This window comes from Herpailurus yagouaroundi, unplaced genomic scaffold (assembly GCF_014898765.1).
Source record: "Herpailurus yagouaroundi ecotype Mexico unplaced genomic scaffold, PumYag 140, whole genome shotgun sequence".
In the NCBI taxonomy this organism is placed as follows: Eukaryota; Metazoa; Chordata; class Mammalia; order Carnivora; family Felidae; genus Herpailurus; species Herpailurus yagouaroundi.
Window position 1 is genome coordinate 85,954,602 of NW_024412395.1, and position 20,396 is coordinate 85,974,997.

A 20,396-nucleotide genomic window follows, 5' to 3' on the forward strand; every position below is an offset into this window, starting at 1 on the left:
TGAAGGATCATAGCTGTCCGGGGAAACAGACTGTCAGTTGTTGGTGATAATTACAGAATTTCTGAACTTGAGTTTAAAACCAAACCAGGGGGCGCCTGGGTGGCGCAGTCGGTTAAGCGTCCGACTTCAGCCAGGTCACGATCTCGCAGTCCGTGAGTTCGAGCCCCGCGTCGGGCTCTGGGCTGATGGCTCAGAGCCTGGAGCCTGCTTCCCATTCTGAGTCTCCCTCTCTCTCTGCCCCTCCCCCGTTCATGCTCTGTCTCTCTCTGTCCCAAAAATAAATAAACGTTGAAAAAAAAATTAAAAAAAAAAAAAAAACCAAACCAGTTCTTCAAGTGCAAGATTCTAGATTAAGAATTTGTTTTCAGGACACCTGGGTGGCTCAGTCAGGTCATGATCTCACGGTCATAAGATGGAGCCCTGCCTGCTTAGGATTCTCTCTCTCCCTCTCCTTCTGCCCCTCCCTGGTGCACACTTGCACTCAAGCATGTCCTCTCTCTCTCTCTCCCTTCCTCCCTGCTTCCTTTCCTCCCTCCCTCCCTCCCTCTCTGTCTCTCAAAAAAAAAAATTGTTTTAGAAACGTAATTATGTTATTTAATTATCATTAACAGATACATACAGTTGCCAAAAAAAGCCAATATAACATAAGATTACATTGGTAAAAACCTAATGTCTAGATTAAGGGAAGGAATTAATCCCACTGCTCAGACCACATCTCGAATCTACTTTAAGAGAGTGAATTGTATCTCTGTGACATAAGAATGACCAAGACGGTCTGGAGCAACAATATTAGAAACTGGAAAGAGAAGACAAGAATGATTACTAGCTTCAGGCAAAAGAGAAGTAGATTTATATTATATGCAGGTCTAAAGTAGTAGCTTTGAAACTTTTATTTTTTTACTACAATCCACAATAAGAAAAAATCTTTATAGTTTTCTCTCTGTATACATACTCTTATTTCAAATTCATATTCATATACACATAGGTGTATATATATACAGGTACACACATATATAGGCATCTGAAGCAAATAATACAGCACCGTATTACGTGTGATGTTCAGTTGTTTTTTGTTTTACGTTGGTTACAACATACATAACCATTTCCATGGTCCACATACGGGTTGTGACCTGAGTTTGAAAAATGCTGCTCTAAAGACTAGTACTTATTCAAAATGTGTGTGCAGAGTTTGGATGGAACGTAGAAATTTAAGATGTCAAAAATTGCATGAGTTGAGTTTTTTCCCCTCCTCTGTGATTATGTTACTCGTTTGAAATAACAATAAGGTTAATTTGCTTTTATTTGTATTCCTTTTTAGAATGTTTCCTCCATCCTTGTTGATACTGTTTTTTAATATGCAAAACATGAACATGGTTCCAAAAGTCACAATTGTACAAAAACATCCACACACTTATAAGTGCCCCGTCCCAGTTTTTTCTTTTTTTACTTCTTTCTTACCCATCCCCAGTAGATTAAGTAATTTCATGAAACTCTATCTGGTTTATCCTTTCTGAGTTTTTTCTAGAATAGCAGAACAAACATGTTATTTTACTTTCTTTCATATACAAAACGTATGTGCTTTACTCCTCACCTGGATGAGCTCTAGTTTATTCAGCCACTCTCCAACGTGTTGGCATATAGATAGTCTTCAGTATTTTGCAGTTACAAACAGCGCTACCATGAATAACCTTACATGTATGTATTTTTGTACTCTAGGAAGTATATCTTAAGGGTAAGTTCCTACAAGTAAGATTGCTGTGTAAACATACTTTTGTTACATCATCACATTCATTCCATAAGGGTTGTACGCCAATTTTATACTCACACCAATGAGAGTGTCTGTTTTCTCACAGGTTTTTTACTTTTTACCAATCTGAAAGTTGAGACATTTAAAGTCAGGTTTTTAATTCTTTTTTTTTGGCCTCAATTTTTTTAATGTTTATTTTTGAGAAGGAGAGCTTGAGCGAGTGAGGTGGGGCAGAGAGAGAGGGGAACAGAGGATCCAAAGCAGTCTCTACGCTGACAGCAGAGAGCCTGATGCAGGGCTCAAACTCATGAACCATGAGATCATGACCTGAGCCAAAGTCGGACGCTCAACCAACTGAGCCACCCAGGCACCCTGTCTAAATTTTTAAGAGTTCTTTATATATTGGGGCTATTGCTCCTTCATCTGTAATATATGTAAACATTTCTTTCTTAGTGTTGTTGATCATCTCTTGACTTTGGTTTTGGTGTTCTTTGCCCTACAAAAGGTTATTTTGTTTTGTTTTTTTGTGCGTTTTTTTTCTGTAATCAAGTTTATTAACCTCTGCTTACACCTAGATTTTGAATGATTGCTTCCCTTTACATTCAAATTAAAGAGAAATTCATCGTTTTTTCTAGTCCTTGTATGATTTCATTTTGACACATTGATTCCTCATCCGTTTATGGTTTATTCTTGTTCTTACATTTTAAACTGCTGTCCTAAGCACGAGCAACTTTCCACTCATTTTCCTTTCCTGTTATTTGTATTTAGCCAGTAAATGTTACTTTTATTTTAGTTAATACAGTTCTCTCTTTTTCTAGGAAAATTTTGAATGACTTGTCTTCAGATGCACCAGGAGTGCCAAGGATTGAAGAAGAGAAGTCTGAAGAGGAGACCTCAGCACCTGCCATCACCACCGTAACGGTGCCAACTCCGATTTACCAAACGAGCAGCGGACAGTACAGTGAGTAGAAGATATTTCTGCTTTGGAAAGTGAGACCAACACACTAATGGCTGCATTCTCCTTAAAGGAATCCTGCAAGTACCAACTCTTTCCTCAGTCTTGGATGTGATCAATTACACTTCCTTTACTGTTCACTGTGCAGACTTCTGGAACACAAGTATTTTCTTTTCTTCGGGGTTTTTGTTGGGATGACTCAAGCACTTTAGCCCTTTAGGTGGTCCTTTGTTTTGTGCAGACACTGGGAGAGTCTTGAAAGTTTTTTGAATCGCTGCTTGGAGCTCTAGATTGTAGTCCTCGTGTGATATACGATGGTCATAGAGGACATACTTTTTCAGATAAGATAACCATTCTCTGATTATGTTTAAGGATAAAACGGTTTATTTTTATTCACTTTCCGTTCTAAAAGTAGCATTTTAAAATCGTATGTAATGTTTTGTGGTGGATGTCGACAGGCTTGGTTATAGTCTACCAACACATTCAAATCATTATTCTTTTTAATGTAAAAGGTAAGATAGTGAATTATGATAGCATAAACATAAGGACTGCCAAAATTAGAGCACAGTTGGCCTTTGGGCTCAGAGAAGGCAAAGATTTCTATTGAAAAATTATCAAAGTTTCCATTTCTGTCATGTCTCTATCTGACACTTAGGTCTCTCTCCTTATCTTTCACCCAAATCTGTTACAGAGTACTTTTGAGCTCTGCTTTTGTTTGATCAGGGGCATTTGTGTGACTGGTGTGTTTTTCTGTCTTTTCCCAGTATCTTTTGCCTCCTTAAGTGCCTCACACGTAGATTTCTTCATTTTGATGTGTTCATTAAATCCAGTACTTCCTAAGGGCACCTGGGTGGCTCAGTCGGTTAAGCATCCAACTCCTGATTTCAGCTCAGGTCATGACCTCACGGTTTGTGAGTCTGAGCCCCGCATTGGGCTTCACACTCACAGTGCGGAGTCTGCTTGGGATTCTCTCTCTCTACCCCTACCACACATGTTGTTTCTGTCTCAAAATAAAGTTGAAAAAAATCTATTGCTTGCCATTATGTAGTTTCCCCCCCTTTCTTCCTTATTGCAAATTAAATGTACTCATTGACACTCCCTTGTTGCATTAATTTTCTAATGCCCAGGGGTGGTCTGTGTCAGGAATGTGTATAAAAGTTTGAGTCCCAAATTAATAGTTTTTGTATAGTTCAGCCTTTGTTTACATAACTAATTTGCATTCCAACTGTATTAAAAACAGATTCCTAAGTAGCAGACTTTTTAGCTGTCCTGAAGCTGAAACTTTTGAAAGTGAGTAGAAGGAAAGCATTTTTTTGACTAAGCTTCTTGTTCACACTGTGCTTACTGGAGTTCAGTCACCTTTTTTCCTTCTTGAGTTCTTTGTTGGTGGAGACAAACAGGTACCATCTATATACATGTATGTGGGTTTTGTAACCCTTATATCCAAATAATTTGAAGTATTCAAGATGTGTGTTCTGAGACATTGATATATGACATTTACTTTTCTCTGTACTTCAACAGAAACCTGAGGGATACACCACACTCCTGTTAGTAATTCAGTTGTGCAGGGAATCTCACTTGAACTAGAAAGCATGTTCTTTAGAGAAAAGGCATATAGAATCTCAAATAGGGAAGGCAAATTCAGAAATGTAGATGTTTAATTTGGCATACCACTCTGTCCCAGCAACTGAAAATTCCTAGTTTTAGAAAGTTCATACTTTGAGATTTTTAAAATTTTATTGCATTATCCATTATTCTCTTAGAGTATACACCTATTTCCTTGGTGGAATTGATTTAACATTATGTTCTTGACACATATACAACATTTATATGTTTCTTAACTTAATCCTTTTCATCTCTCCCCAGTAGTAAGAGTTTGGTATATATCTGTCCATTCTTTTTCATTTTATTTATACATAAATATGTTACCATGTACAGTATTTTTATACAAGTGAGACTTACATTACTTATGTACTATATATATAATTTCTTCCAACAGCTACATTGTGTTTCACTATATAAATGTAACTTTTATTTAAACATCCCCCCCCCCCCCCCACACACACACACATAATACGTACACACACACATTGGTAAACATTTAGGACATTTCTATTGTTTTAAACAGTAAGACATGAACATTCTTATATATGTGATAAGGTTTCAGTGGGATAGCATCCAAAGAGTGGAATTGTTGGGGCACTTGGATGGCATAGTCAGTTAAGTGTCTAACTTAGGCTCAGATCATGATCTCTCGGTTTGAGCCCCATATTATGCTATCTCTCCCTCTCAAAAATAAATAAACATTAAAAAAAAATTTTTTTTAAAAGAGTGCAATTGTTGAATCAAAGCACATCCTGCCCAATTTCCCTTCCCAGTGGCTGCACCAGTTTGTATTCCTTCCATATATTGTTTTTTTGTTTTTTTTTTTTTTATTAATGTTGTTAGTAGTTTTATCCATTACTTTGTTCACTGTTCCTAGTAAAATAAAGTCTTTTTTGAGGAGTTCTAAGTTAGAAACACAAGTGTCTATCATTTGGAACTTGAATCTTTTGTTTCACTAAATACAACTATAACCTATGATGTTTTCCTCATGTTCACTTTACTCAGAATCTCAGCTGAGTTTATGTTTAATTGTATTCTTCCTCTAGATTTTCTGGTAGAATCTCTGTGGTAGAGACACATCAGTTACTTGACTTCTATCTTTTTCTTCTTGTTTTAATGAATTTAGTTTTATTGAAAGCCATCCCAAATCCTTTTGGTATAATCAAGTATATAAATAAATAGTACAGAGAAAAACATGTCTGATAGGATCAGACTTTTGTTTTCAGAGTACTTTCATATATATGACTTCATTTGATTTTTATAGTTGTAGTTAGTATGGCTAGAACCGGATATTTTTACAGAAGAGATGACAGATTCAAATAACAGTGTACTGATGGAACCTGGACTAGAACTCAGATCTGCTGATACCTAGTTTCCTACTTCTTTTCTCCCACCTTGAGTTCATTGGTATGTAGCCAAGAAGAAATTGTGGTTTGATTGTTCCCCTTCTGATTCTTTCAAGTTACCTGCCATTTTAATCTCAATACAGTTCTTACATATTCCTTTTTTTTTAATTGCCTAAGAGAAGTAAAACTTACAGACTTAGCTAAAGTAGATGGATTATAAATGCCAGTATCTTAATTTCCAATAGGTATCATTTATCATTTGCTAAAGCAAATCATAGCTACTTACTGTTATTATTTCTTGACTGAACAGTAGTTAATCAATGTTGCTCATACAGATGACTCAGCATATTAGTTTCTTAGAGCTGGCAGATAATTGATCCCAAATAACTCCCTTCTAACAGACAAAAAAGTAAAATGCATAAGTCAGACATGTTGACTTATTCAGTTAAAATCCATTATGCAATTTTATATGTAATATTGTGATTTTAGTCCTCTTTCTGGAAAACTTTTAAGAGGGAGAGTATCTCGAGAGGATCCAACCACCAACTTAATGCTGGTAGCTAAAGGATTGCTTTGTTCAAATAAAATAATAACCTACCTCTTTCTCTTAACTTTTCCATCTACTGTAGTATGAAGGTGAATTCATTTTTTTTTAATAAAGTGAAATATCTTTTAGTATGAGCCATAGTTGATTACTTCATAACAGGTGAATGACAAGTGTGGTTAATTAGTGAATAATCAAAGGATCCTGTATGAGATGCTTGAATATGTAACAGAAATAGCAGTTAAATAGTTTTTCTAAATGATTGATCTTGAGCACTAATTTTTAACTTTGCGAGATACTCTATGATAAATGAGTCTCACAGGATGTATCAGTTTCGCTGAGTGGACGTTTGTTACAGTTTAAGCATTGCTAACTGAGTTAGAGAACAGAATGCGCTACTGAACTGCTTTATTAATTGTGTATTAAAACAGCCATTTATTGGGTGCCTATTACTGCCCATTTCTTTGCTAACTATGTGAAAATAGAGAAGAAAAATCACATTTTCTGCCTTCAAGAAATTTACTTTCTAGTGGGATAGCGAATATTAAACAATTAAGATATTGCGTAATTAAGACTAGAATAAAGGAAATATGGATCACAAAGTGGTACCTCCTCTGAACCAACCACTTACAAAGGAATTTAACATTTTTTCATTGATTTTTAAAAAAATTATTAACAGGTGTTACTATAAATTACAATATGGTTCATAGAGTGCATTTATATTCTAGCAATAGGATATGGGTCTCCTGAGCAGAAAGTTACTTGAGTCTACCAAATCCTACCAAATCCTTCTTGGCCATGTCATTTGCTATAATAACTTCTCCTAGATCAGGTCTTACACATTATTCTACTGAATGTAGTGTGTTGTAAAAGTTTGATATGGTATTAATTAAACTGATAACCATAAAATCCATTGGGTTTTAGTTGCCATTACCCAGGGAGGAGCAATACAGCTGGCTAACAATGGTACCGATGGGGTACAGGGCCTGCAAACATTAACCATGACCAATGCAGCTGCCACTCAGCCGGGCACTACCATTCTACAGTACGCACAGACCACTGACGGACAGCAGATCTTAGTGCCCAGCAACCAAGTTGTTGTTCAAGGTAAGAGAATTCAGAATTCATAGGTGTGGTAAATTCTTTGAAAGGGTAAAAATTTTATAAACTCAGATAAAGTAAGTATGATACTGCAGAGCATTGTGAAAATGTAGTTAATTTTGTTTTCATTATAGATAATGTTCTCCATAAACTCTTCTATTTTTCCAGTTGGACCCAAATGTCATGGCATAAAAACAACTATTTTCAGTTTAAAAAATATAACCTCTTTAACACTTCCAGCATTTGGATCCGGATAGGAGAAACAAGGGTAGGTTACAAGGAAAAGGAAAGATAGTGAAATCAGGAGTTAGGAAAGCTAGATTCTAGATCTAACTGCATAGTTTTGCTGTGTGATCTTGAGTAGGACTCACCTCTCTGGGCCTCATTTTTATTCATGTGTCAAATAAGAGTTTTATTAAATCACTGCTAAGAATCATCAGAGGTTCCAAGCACCTTGCTGCCTCAGTTGGTAGAGCATGCAGTCTTGATCTCAGGATTGTGAGTTCAAGCCCCACATTGGGTATAGAACTTACTAAATAATCTGTTTCTCTACTTCTTACTCAAGAAATTGACATCCTAATTTCTAAGATCATCATTTTTTATTTCAAATGAAAGCAGTATGTTCTGAAATATCTTATACCAGTTTGTAAGTCTACTGGTCTATAGAGAAGAAGTAGTAGTTAAATCCTTGATGACTGTAGAAATAGCTTTTTTTGCTTTGTTTTAGTTTTTAAATTAAATAATTTACTGGTCTTAGGAATCTTTACGGATAGGAGTTGACCGTTTTTCTTTGAATCTATTTGAATATTTTAAGAGTATGATTTATGCCAGATTGAAACTTGCATGTTGAGGAAATACTTTTAAAATCTGTTTCTAAAAATATTTTTATTAATAATAATATATTTTGCCTCTGTTAGGCAGTGACCATCTTACCCCTTCACCATAGATGATAATTTTTGAATAATCCTAAAACACCCAACTAGAGAGTCATCATTTATTTAAAAGGCCCTAATGTATTTACAGAATATATTCTATTACTAAACAAATAATATTTGAAGAAGATAATATTTTGTTTATTAATGGGAGTAAAACACCTTTTCACTTTACATGCAGGTACTCAAAAATTGTAAAGCAGGATGTCAGTGAATTTGAATTCTGAACGTCAGTTTGAAGATGGTAACATGTTTAGTATATAAATCTTTTCCACTCAGACTACACATTTTAATTGAAATTAATGACTAACATGGCTAATTTTATACAGACCTTTAAATTCTCTCAGATAGTGTTAGGTTCTTTATTCTTAGGAGGGCATATTCCTAAGCTGTTTCTAGAAACAGTTTGACAAATAATGGTTGTGTTTCTTTTCACAAGTGATAGATCATTTAGGTAGAAAAATAAACTTCGGTTTATTTAGCCATTAGCATTTACATTAAAACAAGTAATATAATTGGCATCACGTGGTACACGTTTTCATACTTACAGTTTTGTTTCAATTAGAAATTTATAATAGTTGACCATAATGCTTTATTTTCTCTTCCATTTTGCTATTTTATGAAAAATCATGGTCGTTTTTATGTCGTGGCAAGAGTCTACTTGAAATTTTTTAATATGAATTTACCAATATCAAAGGAAGACATTGAGGAGTATACTCTATCTAGGAAGATCATCCAAGCTGTGCCCTACTTACCTTTTAGACTTAAGGTTGGTAAGCATGTTAGCAGAATAGAACTGCATTCCAATGAAAGATAAATACAAGACCCAGAAGACATAGGTGAAGGCCTCTTTCACCCACGTGTCTATACTAATAAATACATTAAATTGGAAATTATTTGTCAGTAATGACCCAAAGAGGGCTGATTAGTTCAATGTTTTAGTTACAATCACATTCCTTCTTTTTTTTTCCCTTGCAATCCAAAATGTATGTTTAGATTGATGATTGACACAGCGTAGTTTTACCAAGTCACGGTGCTTCAGTGTCTTTACACCATGTTCACGGTTTTTCTTCTCAGCTGCCTCTGGAGATGTACAGACATACCAGATTCGCACAGCACCCACTAGCACCATTGCCCCCGGAGTTGTTATGGCATCCTCCCCAGCACTTCCTACACAGCCTGCTGAAGAAGCAGCACGAAAGAGAGAGGTTCGCCTCATGAAGAACAGGTACATACAGTGCATTTACTCAGATTGTGGGAGATCAGGTCGTCTTCAGATTCCACCAGACGTGTGTCTTTAAGTCTGCTGAGAACATGATCTTGGTGTTGAGCTTTTTTTCTGGGAGAATTGATGGATGTTGCTGAAACTTCTTTATTTAATAAGTAGCACTTACGAAATGGTTAATGGGACTATGGGTCAGTCTTTACTCATGGTTTTCTTTTGTGTAATTTCTCCATGAGAGATTTAATACACAACTCTGCTATATTTTCACTGTGCTCTAACCAACTAGCTAGGTTATTTAAATATTGTTTCTTTTCATGACAAGTCTTATTCGAGAAGATCAAGAGGTTCAAGTCTGGATATTAAAATTGTTTCATTTATAGTAAGTTACTTGTAATAAAGTAAATGTATGATGGCCACTGTTTTAATGTATACCATCTTTATTGAAAATTAACAGTTTAACACCTAAAGGTTTCTTCAGAAATAGATTAATTCTAATACCTTGTTCTTAGATAAAATCTTAGAGTTAGTCTTCAACAATGAAATTGCTACGTATCAGAATCTATGAAATGTGGGTAAAGTAATTCTCATAAAGTAAATTCATAGCTGTAAGTAGTTTTGTCAATAAAAAAACAGTAAGATGTTTTTATTATATTTACTTTAGTATTTTTTATTTATTTAGCTTAGGATTTAATATGGAAATGACTTTAAGACAAAGCAAAGAGAATGAAAATAAAGGTATATATAAAGATCGAAACATTTGATATTGGCGAAAATATTCCTCTGCTGTTCATCCCAAGATTTTTCAAACACTGTGATGAGATAAAAGAAATGTAGAGATTGAATTTAGATTGTCTGGATGCAAGTCCTGGACTGCCCTTTTTGCTGTGACTTTGGAAGAATACATTAACCCTCTCAGCTGCAGTTTTCTTCTTTGGGCAGGTGGTGGAATCTCGTTTTACAAAGGGCTGCTCTATGGGACAAGTATCCTATTCCTCTAAAGGCACTTTGTAACTGCAATGTTCAGTTGAAATTTTTTTTTTAATGTTTATTTACTTATTTATTTATTTATTTTGAGAGAGAGAGAGAGGGAGAGAATCCCAAGCAGGCTCCACACTGTCAAGCGCAGAGCCTGATGCTGGGCTCAATCTCACGAACCATAAGATCACGACCTGAGCTGAAACCAAGAGTCAACACTTAATTGACTGAGCCACTCAGGCACCCCTCGAAATATTTGTTTTTATGAAGTTTCCTGTTTCTGTTCAGTTCAACCTCTTTTGTTCCTAAAATATTCTTAGCTGTTATAGAGTGTTAGTAAATTACATCTAAGCTATGAGAAATGGCAGGGCTTTTTCTGGGATATTAGGAAAAGAGTTCAAAATATGCCAAGTGGCTTATTTTATTTGTGCTCCATCAGTCTGTGATTTTCCTTAGGAATTAGAAGCATTAAAAGTTGCATTCATTTAAATATATTTTAAAATATAAATTAAACTTTGTATTTAAATCTTTTCAGTTTTAAAATGTTTGTAAAGAAATGTTTAACCCTTTCAAAAATTTGAAGTAAGTCCGATTAAGAAGTCTTTAGTAAAGGCCAGGTTGTAAAATTTAAAACAGTAGCGCTTAGTAAAGAAACCAGTTCTAATCAAGACACAGTAGAGCAATCCGATGGAAGATAAACCCTCTTGATGATAAAAACAACAGAAGGACTTCATGTTGTGTCTATGTAGTTGGGCTCTGTGGGCCAGAAATGTTTCCCTGTATATAGAAAAGACTAAGAGGCGGTGTAATCAGTGGGTAAGGAGGCAGCACCGTATAGCTTCTTGTCTGCTCTCTTGTATATAGCAGAGAGCTGCCTATGTATGAAAACTTGTTAATTTGGCTGGCAGACTAAATTTCCTTTTTTATCCATGTAATTTATGTCTCGCCCCTTCCTCTCCCACCCCCTCCCCTCCCCCCATATACATACACCCCAAGTTAGGGACAGGGCATACATAGCTGCAGTTCCTAACAACCTTTGCTGGCCTGAGATCTTCAGGGAAGCTACCTGACTTACCACGGACTCTTTAATAAAATACTTTGTCTTGGATTTAGTTTCACTATAAGGAAACTTCCCATTGACTCTGCTGTGGTTCCCTTTTCCCTTTATTCCCATGTTACTGCTGCTGCTACTTTTCCAACTTCCATTCATTAGAATGTGGTTTCTGTGACCACCACACCACTCTTCTGTCTTTAAAAGATACAGATTCCTTCTCACTTGGCAATCTAGTATTCTCTTTTCATTTTACCTTTATGGAATATTTGACATTTTTGTCTATCTACTTTTTCTCCTGAACTCTTCTTTGGTTTATTCACCTGGTTTTCTGACTACTTTTGAAGTTTTCCCTTGAGACGTTCATTTATACCCGTGTATTTATTTCAGGTATCACCTATATGTTGCTGTCTCCTGATTCTATATTTTGGCTTTGACCTTTTTCCTGAGGTACTTTTAATATTAGGGGCCAGTTTATGCTGGACACTGTACCTAGTTTCTTTACATATTAGTTCTACCTACAATGAGTAGAAGCTTATCTCCACTTCACAGAGGAGCTATACTTCAGAGAGAAGTTAACTGTCTTGCCAAGGTCACACCTTTCAAGAAATTGGTGCAGGGGTGCCTGGCTGGCTCAGTCAGTAAAGCATGCGACTCTTTTTCATCTTGGGGGTGTGAGTTCAAGCCCCACATTGGGTGTGGAGATTGCTTAAAAATAAAATCTTTAAAAAAAAAAAAAAAAAAGCAGAAAACTTGGTAGAGCTGAGATTTGAGCCTATTATGTCTGGCGCGAAAGCCTGTGGGCATGGTGCTTCTCGGATTCCAGCCTGCAGCTCTCTCCTGCTGTGCCTCTCAAACCAGAGCACATGCCAGTGTGCTGAGATATACGTAGCCCCAAGAAGTAAACTTGGAATGATTTCCTCCGATGTTTAGTTCACAAAAATTTGAGCAAAATAAACATTTGTAAGGTAAGAAATTTAAAAGAAATTCACACCAGCAGTGGTATTTTGGCTTGTGTCCCCAGAATCCCCATTTTTAGTTTGCTCTGCCCATTAAGGGTACTTCGGTGGAAAAGTTAGAGGAGCGCTGTCCTGAGCATACTCCCTAGGATGAATGTCCCTTATGTACCTCAAACACAGCCTGTCTTAAATTGAACTTTGATGAGAAGAGTTGTCATTCCCTAAATTCTACACCGTCCAAGTTACCATTTACTCAAAAATGAAGATAAGTGATAAGAAGTCTAAAAGAAAAGACAGATGGTTATTATTTTACTTTTTGTTGCTGCAGTAACAATAACAAAAAACCCCAAATCTCAGTGTCTGAGAACAACAAAGCCTCTTCCTCACATTACATTTGACAGCTGCTAGCCAGCTGCTTGGCCCTCTTCCACATGCTCCCAACTAAAGGAGAAGCACCTTTTCTGACAAAGCATGTCACTTGTGTAGCAAAGGGGAAAAGGCAATGTTTTTTAAATCATCTGCTTGCTGGGGGTGAACATGGCATCCACTTGTGTATTCTTCGCTTGGGGAGGGAGGAGTAAAAAATTATGACAGTAATACAATTCACTATCCTTGTTGTATAATTTTAGAATGCAGGAGGATTTTAATAGATTTCCTAAAGGCAGAAGTAATAAACGTAAAGGTTACATAGGTTTGACTACATGTATGAAAATATAAAACCCCTGTTTAGCCAAGCAAAAGATACAGTAGCAAAGCAAACAAACTAGGAACATTTGACAAGTCAGAAGAGAGTTAAGGATATGAATAGGCAAATTCATAGAAAATGAATTAGAAATGAGGTAAAAAAAAAAAAAATAGTTTTGGAAAAATTCCAGACAATTGAAGGGTATGCCATGTAAATTAAGGCATGTTCATTGTACACATTGTACACATTCAGCCACATACAATCAACCTTTAAGAATGAATAGAGATGGGGGGAGGGGAGCGCCTGGGTGGCTCAGTCACTTAAGCGTCTCTTGGTTTCATGATCATGATCTCACAGTTCATGAGATCAGCCCCCGCATCCGGCTCCATGCTTCTAGCTTGGCGATTGCTTGGGATTCTCTCTCTCTCTGCCCCTCCCGCACTCATACTCACGCTCTCTCACGCGTGCACACTTTCTTTCAAATAAACTTAAAAAAAAAAATTTAAGAATATATAGATGGCATTTTTATTGAGATAGGAAGATGTTCATAGTGGAAAAAAGCAGGTTACCAGAGAGTATGTATAATCCCACTTTGTTTGGGTGGTGGGGGCGAGTTTGTTTGTTTTTATTTTTTTTTAATGTTTATTTTCGAGAGAGAGAGAGAGAGAGAGAGAGAGAGATAGAGCACCAGCAACGGAGGGGCAGAGAGAGGGAGGGAGACATAGAATCCAAAGCAGGCTCCAAGCTCCAAGCTCCAGGCTCCAGGCTCCAAGCTGTCAGCACAGAGCCCAATGCAGGTCTTGAACTCATGAACCATGAGATCATGACCTGAGCTGAAGTCTGACGCTTAACTGACGAAGCCACCCAGGTGCCCCCTACTTTTGTTTTTATTACACATGTGAAACATGCTAATTATACACGCACATTAGAAAACATAAGCTAAAAATTTAATCATCACTAATTGTGCCACCCAAAATGTTAACATTCTGGAGTATAATTTTTTCCCCAATATATATGTGCAAAAATAAATAATATATTTTTAATGTATAGTTCTTAATTTTTTATTTTTAAATAATTTTAGGTTACAGAAGAGTTGTGAAAGTAGTAAAGAATTCTAGATACTCTTTATCCAGCTTTCTCTGATTTTAGCATATGACATAACCAGGCTTCAGTTACCAAAACTAAGAAGCTAACATCTGTCATATACTATGGGTATATGACAGCATATTATATGTTATATTAACACAGTCAATATGTTATATGGTGTAGTATACAATGTAGTGTTGTATACCATAATACTATACTGTTAAACAGACTGTACACTTTATTCGGATATCCTCAGTTATTCCACTTATATTCCTTTTCTCTTCCAGAATCCAGTCCAGGGTACCTACCCACTGCATTTAGTCACCATGCCTACTCATGTCCTGCAAAGTGTGACGCTTTCTCTTGACTTTCATGGCCTTGTCACTTTTGAAGAGTAGTGGTCAGGTTTCTTTTAGAATATCCCTCGGTTTGGGTGGGCTTACGTGACATTTTCTTACAGACTGAGGTAATGGATTTGGAGGGATAATACCACAGAGGTGTAACGTGCCTTTCTTGTCATACTGTATTGAGGTAGCGCATACCAGTATGACTTGTTAGTGGTGGTGATGTTAACTTTGATTCCTTGGTTAAAGTGGGGTCCAGGTGTCTCCTGCAGAGTTACCATTTTTCTAGTTTTACACTCTATTCCTTAGAAGCAAATCACTAAATCTAGCCCACATTCAAAGAGAGATGAAAGTCAAAAAGGAGAATATCAAAGAATTTATGGTCATAGGCAAAAAACCACCATAGTAATTGGTATATTTGAGGGGAGAGACTTGAAGGCTGTGCAGATACCTTATTTCTCTTTAAAGATTTGCCCATTAATTTTAGTATTCACTAGTGATATTCAGATGAGGGTTTTTCTATTTCCCCTGTCCCTAATACATTTATTAACTGGAATTCTTTTATAAGGAAAATCTGTCCCTTCTTCCCTACTTACTTATATGTATAAATAAATATATAGTGGATGCTTACTTTATAAATTGCACTATAACTTAATACTATTTATTTGTTATGTTCAGATTATTCTAGCTTTGACTTTTGGGAGCTCTTACAAGTTGGTTTCCTTTTATCCTTTTGACATGTCCCCTTTTTTTTTAAACATGTCCTTATTGTCTGACACTACAAGATTGTCCAGATTCAGCCTCTTATTTGTGTGTTCCCTGCCTTAGCCTTGGAACTAACCATTTCTTCCTAAGTTCCTTTTATTGGAAAATGGTACATAGAAATCAAGAAGAGGGCATCACCTATGCTCTTTGCTACCAGGTATCGCACTTCTGGGCCCTCTCAAAAGGCGGTGTCACTAAATATGTGTACTAGCTGATGTATGCACACATCTAAATTTCTGTATTTGTATATTACTAAAATAAATATGAATTCAGACTAGCTTCTCTGACTCTGATCTATAGCCACAGGGTTCATTTTAGTCTCCTCCACTTTGCTTATTTATAACTTCTTTCTCTGACCAGAAACTTGGCTTCCCATTAAGTATATTTACACACTTGTTTAAGTGTAGTATACATTTAAAATAGTTACTGAATTGCTAACTTGTACATCCATGAGAAACAGATTCACCAATTACAATACAGTATGTGCAGTTCTTTTTGTTCTTAGCCTTAAAGTACCAGTGTTTTCAAAGCTATTGAGTTGGGTCTCTTCCTTTTTTCTTTACCTTCTTCAGTGAGGTTATATCACACTTATAGTATGGTTAGATTTGTCATCATCTTCATTCAATTCTGGGATTGCATGTAGTTTACTTTTTATCTTCTGTTGGTTTTGACAGATGTATGGTACCAGGTTTCTACCCCCACAGTGCCTTACAGAACTGTTACACCATCCTAGAAAGAATCCCATGTAATACCCACATGCTAATCCTCTTCTACCCCCTTTCCCATACTCTCAAAACCACTGAACTATTTTCTATCCTTTGGATTTTGCTTTTTCCAGAATCTCATATAAATGGAATCATACAGTGTGTAGCCTTTAGGATCTGGCTTCTTTGACTTGGCAGAATGCATTCAAGATTCATTGATTATCTTGCATGGATCAGTAGTTGGTTTTACCCCTGGTACTGCCTTGTATGATTTTACTGTGGTTTGTTTGTCCATTGACCTTGACGTTCATCATAGTTCCCAGTTTTGGAGCATTATGAATGAAGTTACTATAAATATATACAGGTGTTAATATGAACTTTCAGTTCACTTGAGTAAATATCTAGGAGTGGGCTGGCCAGCTGGAATGGTAAGTGTATATCTAACTTTACAAGAAACTGCCAGATTGTTTTCCAAAGTGGCTGTATCATTTGGCATTCCCACCAGCAGTGTTTGAGAGTTCTACTTGATCTCTATTCAGTGTTACAATGTATGTTTTACGTTTAGGTCTATGATCCCTATTGAGTTCACTTTTGTATAAGGTGTGAGGTGTATCAAGATTCATGTTTTGTGTGTGGACATCCATTTGTTCCAGCATCAGTTGTTAAAAAGATTATCCTTTGTTGAACTCCCGTTGTACTTTTGTCAAAAATCATCTATCTGTATTTGTGTGGGTCTGTTTCTGGCTAGCTTGTTTCATTGGTCTTTGTGTTTATGCTTTCACTGATGCCATGCTGTCTTGATTAGTGTAGTTCATAGTAAGTTTTGAATTTGGTAATATGAGTCCTCCAACTTTGCTCTTTTACAGAATTGCTTGGACTGTTCTCTTTCCTTTGCATTTTCAAAGTATGTGTCTTCCATTCTATGAATACAATTACATTTTTAGCATATAGATCCTACATACATTTTGTTAGATTTATAACTAAATACTTCTGGATTTTTGGTTTTGGTTTTCTTGACGGGTATAGAAGACTAGTAGGGATTTGATTCCTAATATTGAAAATCTGTGGTTTTTCTCTCCTCCTCCCTCCCTCCCTCTCCCTCTGTCTGTCTCTGTCTCTGTCTCTGTCTCTCTCTCTCTCTCTGTCTCTCACACACACACACACACACTTACTTGGTTAGTCTGGCTAGAAATTTATAAATTATTAAAAACAGACTATGAGGATTTGACCCATGGGTCACAGGTTGCTAACTATGGTCTAACCCAAGTAAAAGACAAACCAGATTAAAAAACCAAGACCTAACTATACATTATTTATAAGAATCTCCTTTCAAATATGAAGCATAGGTAGATTGGAAGGAAAGGGGTAGAATAGGGTAGGCCATGCAAATAGCAATCTAAAGGAAGCTGGAACATTGTCAGGGATAAAGGACGTTGTATAATGATAAAATTATTATCATTATAGGCCTCTAATAATAATATCATTATTATCATAGGCCTCTAATTCTACTAGAGTAGGTGTATGTTCCTAACAATTTTAACATACAGTAGGCCAGGGCTGATGACACTAAACAGAGAATGGAACAAATCTGTAATCATAGTTGAAAACTTCAGCATTCTTTTCTTCAATAATGATAGAAAATAAAGATACAACCTGAATGACATCAACCAGTTATACCTATTTGGCATTTTTATGACACTTGTTAATCTGAAAGAATAGAAATAGAGGTGCCTGGGTGGCTCAGTCGAGTCAGCATCTGACTCGATCTTCGCTCAGGTCATGGTCTCATGGTCTGTAAGTTTGAGCTCTCTGTTGGGCTCTGCACTGATGGTGGAGAGCCTGCTTGGGATTCTGTCTCTGCCCCTCTCCTACTTGCTGTCTCTTTCTCTCCCTCGAAATAAATAAATACTTTTTTTAAAAAAAGAATAGAAATAATATAAAGTATGTGCTTGGCCCATAAAACATCTGGGAATATCCCCAATTGTGTGGAAATTAAGTATCAAACATTTCTAAATCTATAGGTCAAAAGGAAGTCTTAAAGGAAATAAATATTTTGAACTAAGTGCAAATTAAAAAACAACAAAAATTTGTGGGATACAGTTCAGTCAGGGCTTAGGGGGAAATTTGCATCCTTAAACACTTAACATTAGAAATCAGGCAGGGGTTGGCAAACTGTACCTCATTGCCTGTTTTTATAAACTTTTATTGAGGGGCATCTGGGTAGCTTAGTCAGTTAAGTGTCCAATTCTAGATCTTGGCTCAGGTCATGATCTCACAGTTTGTGAGTTTGAGCCTTGCATCAGGCTTTGTGCTGGCGGTGCGGAGCCTGGTTGGGATTGATATTCTCTCTCTCTCTCTCTCTCTCTCTCTCTCTCTCTCTCTCTCTCTGAAATAAATTTACAAGGAAACTTAAAAAAAAGTTTTATTTGGAACACAGCCATGTTCATTCAATTATGTGTTATCCATGGCTGCTTCCATGCTACAACAGCAGTAGTTGTGACAGAGTCCATTTGGTCCAAAAAGCCAAAAAAATGTTTGCCAGCCTAACTTCTATCTTAAGAAACTAGGGGGAAAAAGAGCAAATTAAAATCAATAAAACTGAAGAGAAAACCAATAGAGGAAAATCAGCGAAACAAAAAATTGGTTGTTAAAAAAGGAAAAGTACAATTGATAAACTTCTTTGAAGACAAAAGAAAAAAATCAGGTAGTTTGGAATTACTGAAGATGCTGAAAATGGAAAGAGTAAGTGAGACAGAATAAGAGTATCATATGGAGGCAAAGAATTAGGTCAGTGAATGGAGGAGGATGTTGAGACACATTATGTGAAAGAACGTTTTTCTAAAAATATGCCTATCACATCAATTTCAGAATCTATAAGCCATCTGTTTGCATGAATGCTTAAACTCCTAAAATCCTGTTTCTCTACTGGAAGAAACATTCAGTGGTCAATTTAATCTTCACACTGTGTCAGACCAATCCACTGGGAGAGTCCTATCACTTTCTTCTGTTTTTTAAAAAATATTTAGCTAGAAATTTTTGAGAAGCTTTAAGAAGCATTCTCCGAGCTAAGGATTTCTTTAAAATTTTTATTTAAAGCTCATTTGTATTTTGTATTCTACTCCAAAATACAGTAATGCTTATTTTAACATGAAAATGCTTGCCACCCCTCTGACCCGTTAATCAAAATTGGTGCTTTAGAATGACATGCCACGTTTATTCCCTGATTTTGCAAACTCCTTAATACGAACCTAACAGTCCTGGTTGGAGGCATCTTGCTTAGTCCTGTTTTTAAAAAACAGAGGAAGAGGGGCGCCTGGGTGGTTCAGTCGGTTAAGTGGCCGACTTCGGCTCAGGTCATGATCTCGAGGTCCGTGAGTTCAAGTCCCGCATTGGGCTCTGTGCTAACAGCTCAGAGCCTGGAGCGTGTTTCAGATTCTGTGTCTCCCTCTCTCTGACCCTCCCCCGTTCATGCTCTGTCTGTCTCTGTCTCAAAAATAAACATTAAAAAAAAAAACCAAATAAACAGATGAAGAAACAGTTCTTGCATGGGACCTATTGGAAGCTACTCAACTAGTTAGTTTCAAAGCCAGAATCTGAACCCAAGATTTCTGATTTTCAGTTTAGGATTCTTGCTAATATGTCATACTGTATCCAAATTTGTTCATTTTAAACCGTGCCTAACTTGAGCCTAACTTGAGCATCGTTCTGCAAGACTGTGTGTTACTTGAAATTTATTTGGTATCTTCCCGCCGCCCCCCGCAAAAAAGTATTGTATACTCACGTTCAGTTTAGGACATGCTAGTTAGAATTGCTCTTTGGAGAGAGTCTCAATTCACATTAGTATATGGAAAGGATCAGAAGTCTTAGATGAAAGAAAGCAGTTAATTTTCGTAGCCCAGTGTTCTTTTTTTTTTTTTTTTTTTAAGAATCCTAGTCTAATCTTTCACAACACTGTAGTATACTGATTTTTGTACAACAAAGTTAGGAGATACTAACCTATAGGATCATGTTAGTTTAGCTTTTGGAAACTAGCATGTAGATATAGCATTCCTATGAGCACTTGTGGACTGTAAATTCTCAGATGATGGAGAAGGAGAAAGCAAGGAAAACAAGATGAGTCAGAGTCAGCCCTGGATAAAATGAGATTTGTAAATGTGTATATACATAATACATGCTTTCTCTTTGTTAGAATTTACCCCATACACAGAACATCCAGCCTGACCTCTGAATCAAGCCCACTGTGACCCTTTAGATCACTCTTGGCCTCATAGCACTACTCGACTTGTGATCTCCATCATGCATTTGAATGTTGGGCCATTTTTAACTTCTTTCCAAAAAAATTTTCACCAGTGGTACAGTGATGCAGTGGGTC

At 36.5% G+C, this 20,396-nt stretch overlaps 1 protein-coding gene across 6 annotated transcripts in view; it reads left to right on the forward strand.

Moving 5' to 3' along the window:
* The window catches only part of CREB1 (cAMP responsive element binding protein 1), a 65,836-nt gene that overhangs the window by 36,860 nt on the left and 8,580 nt on the right, over positions 1 to 20,396 (forward strand). For 5 of the 6 annotated variants that reach the window (XR_005790486.1, XM_040476015.1, XM_040476018.1 and 2 more), the window contains 3 exons: positions 2,566 to 2,708; positions 7,122 to 7,304; positions 9,308 to 9,458. Coding sequence is in view for 5 of the 6 variants with exons in the window: in XM_040476015.1 (XP_040331949.1) it covers positions 2,566 to 2,708; positions 7,122 to 7,304; positions 9,308 to 9,458 (477 nt within the window). In the remaining variant the exon portion in view is untranslated. Of the gene's footprint in view, positions 1 to 2,565; positions 2,709 to 7,121; positions 7,305 to 8,411; positions 8,475 to 9,307; positions 9,459 to 20,396 lie in introns of those variants that run through there. The other variant, XM_040476019.1, reaches the window with a different exon arrangement.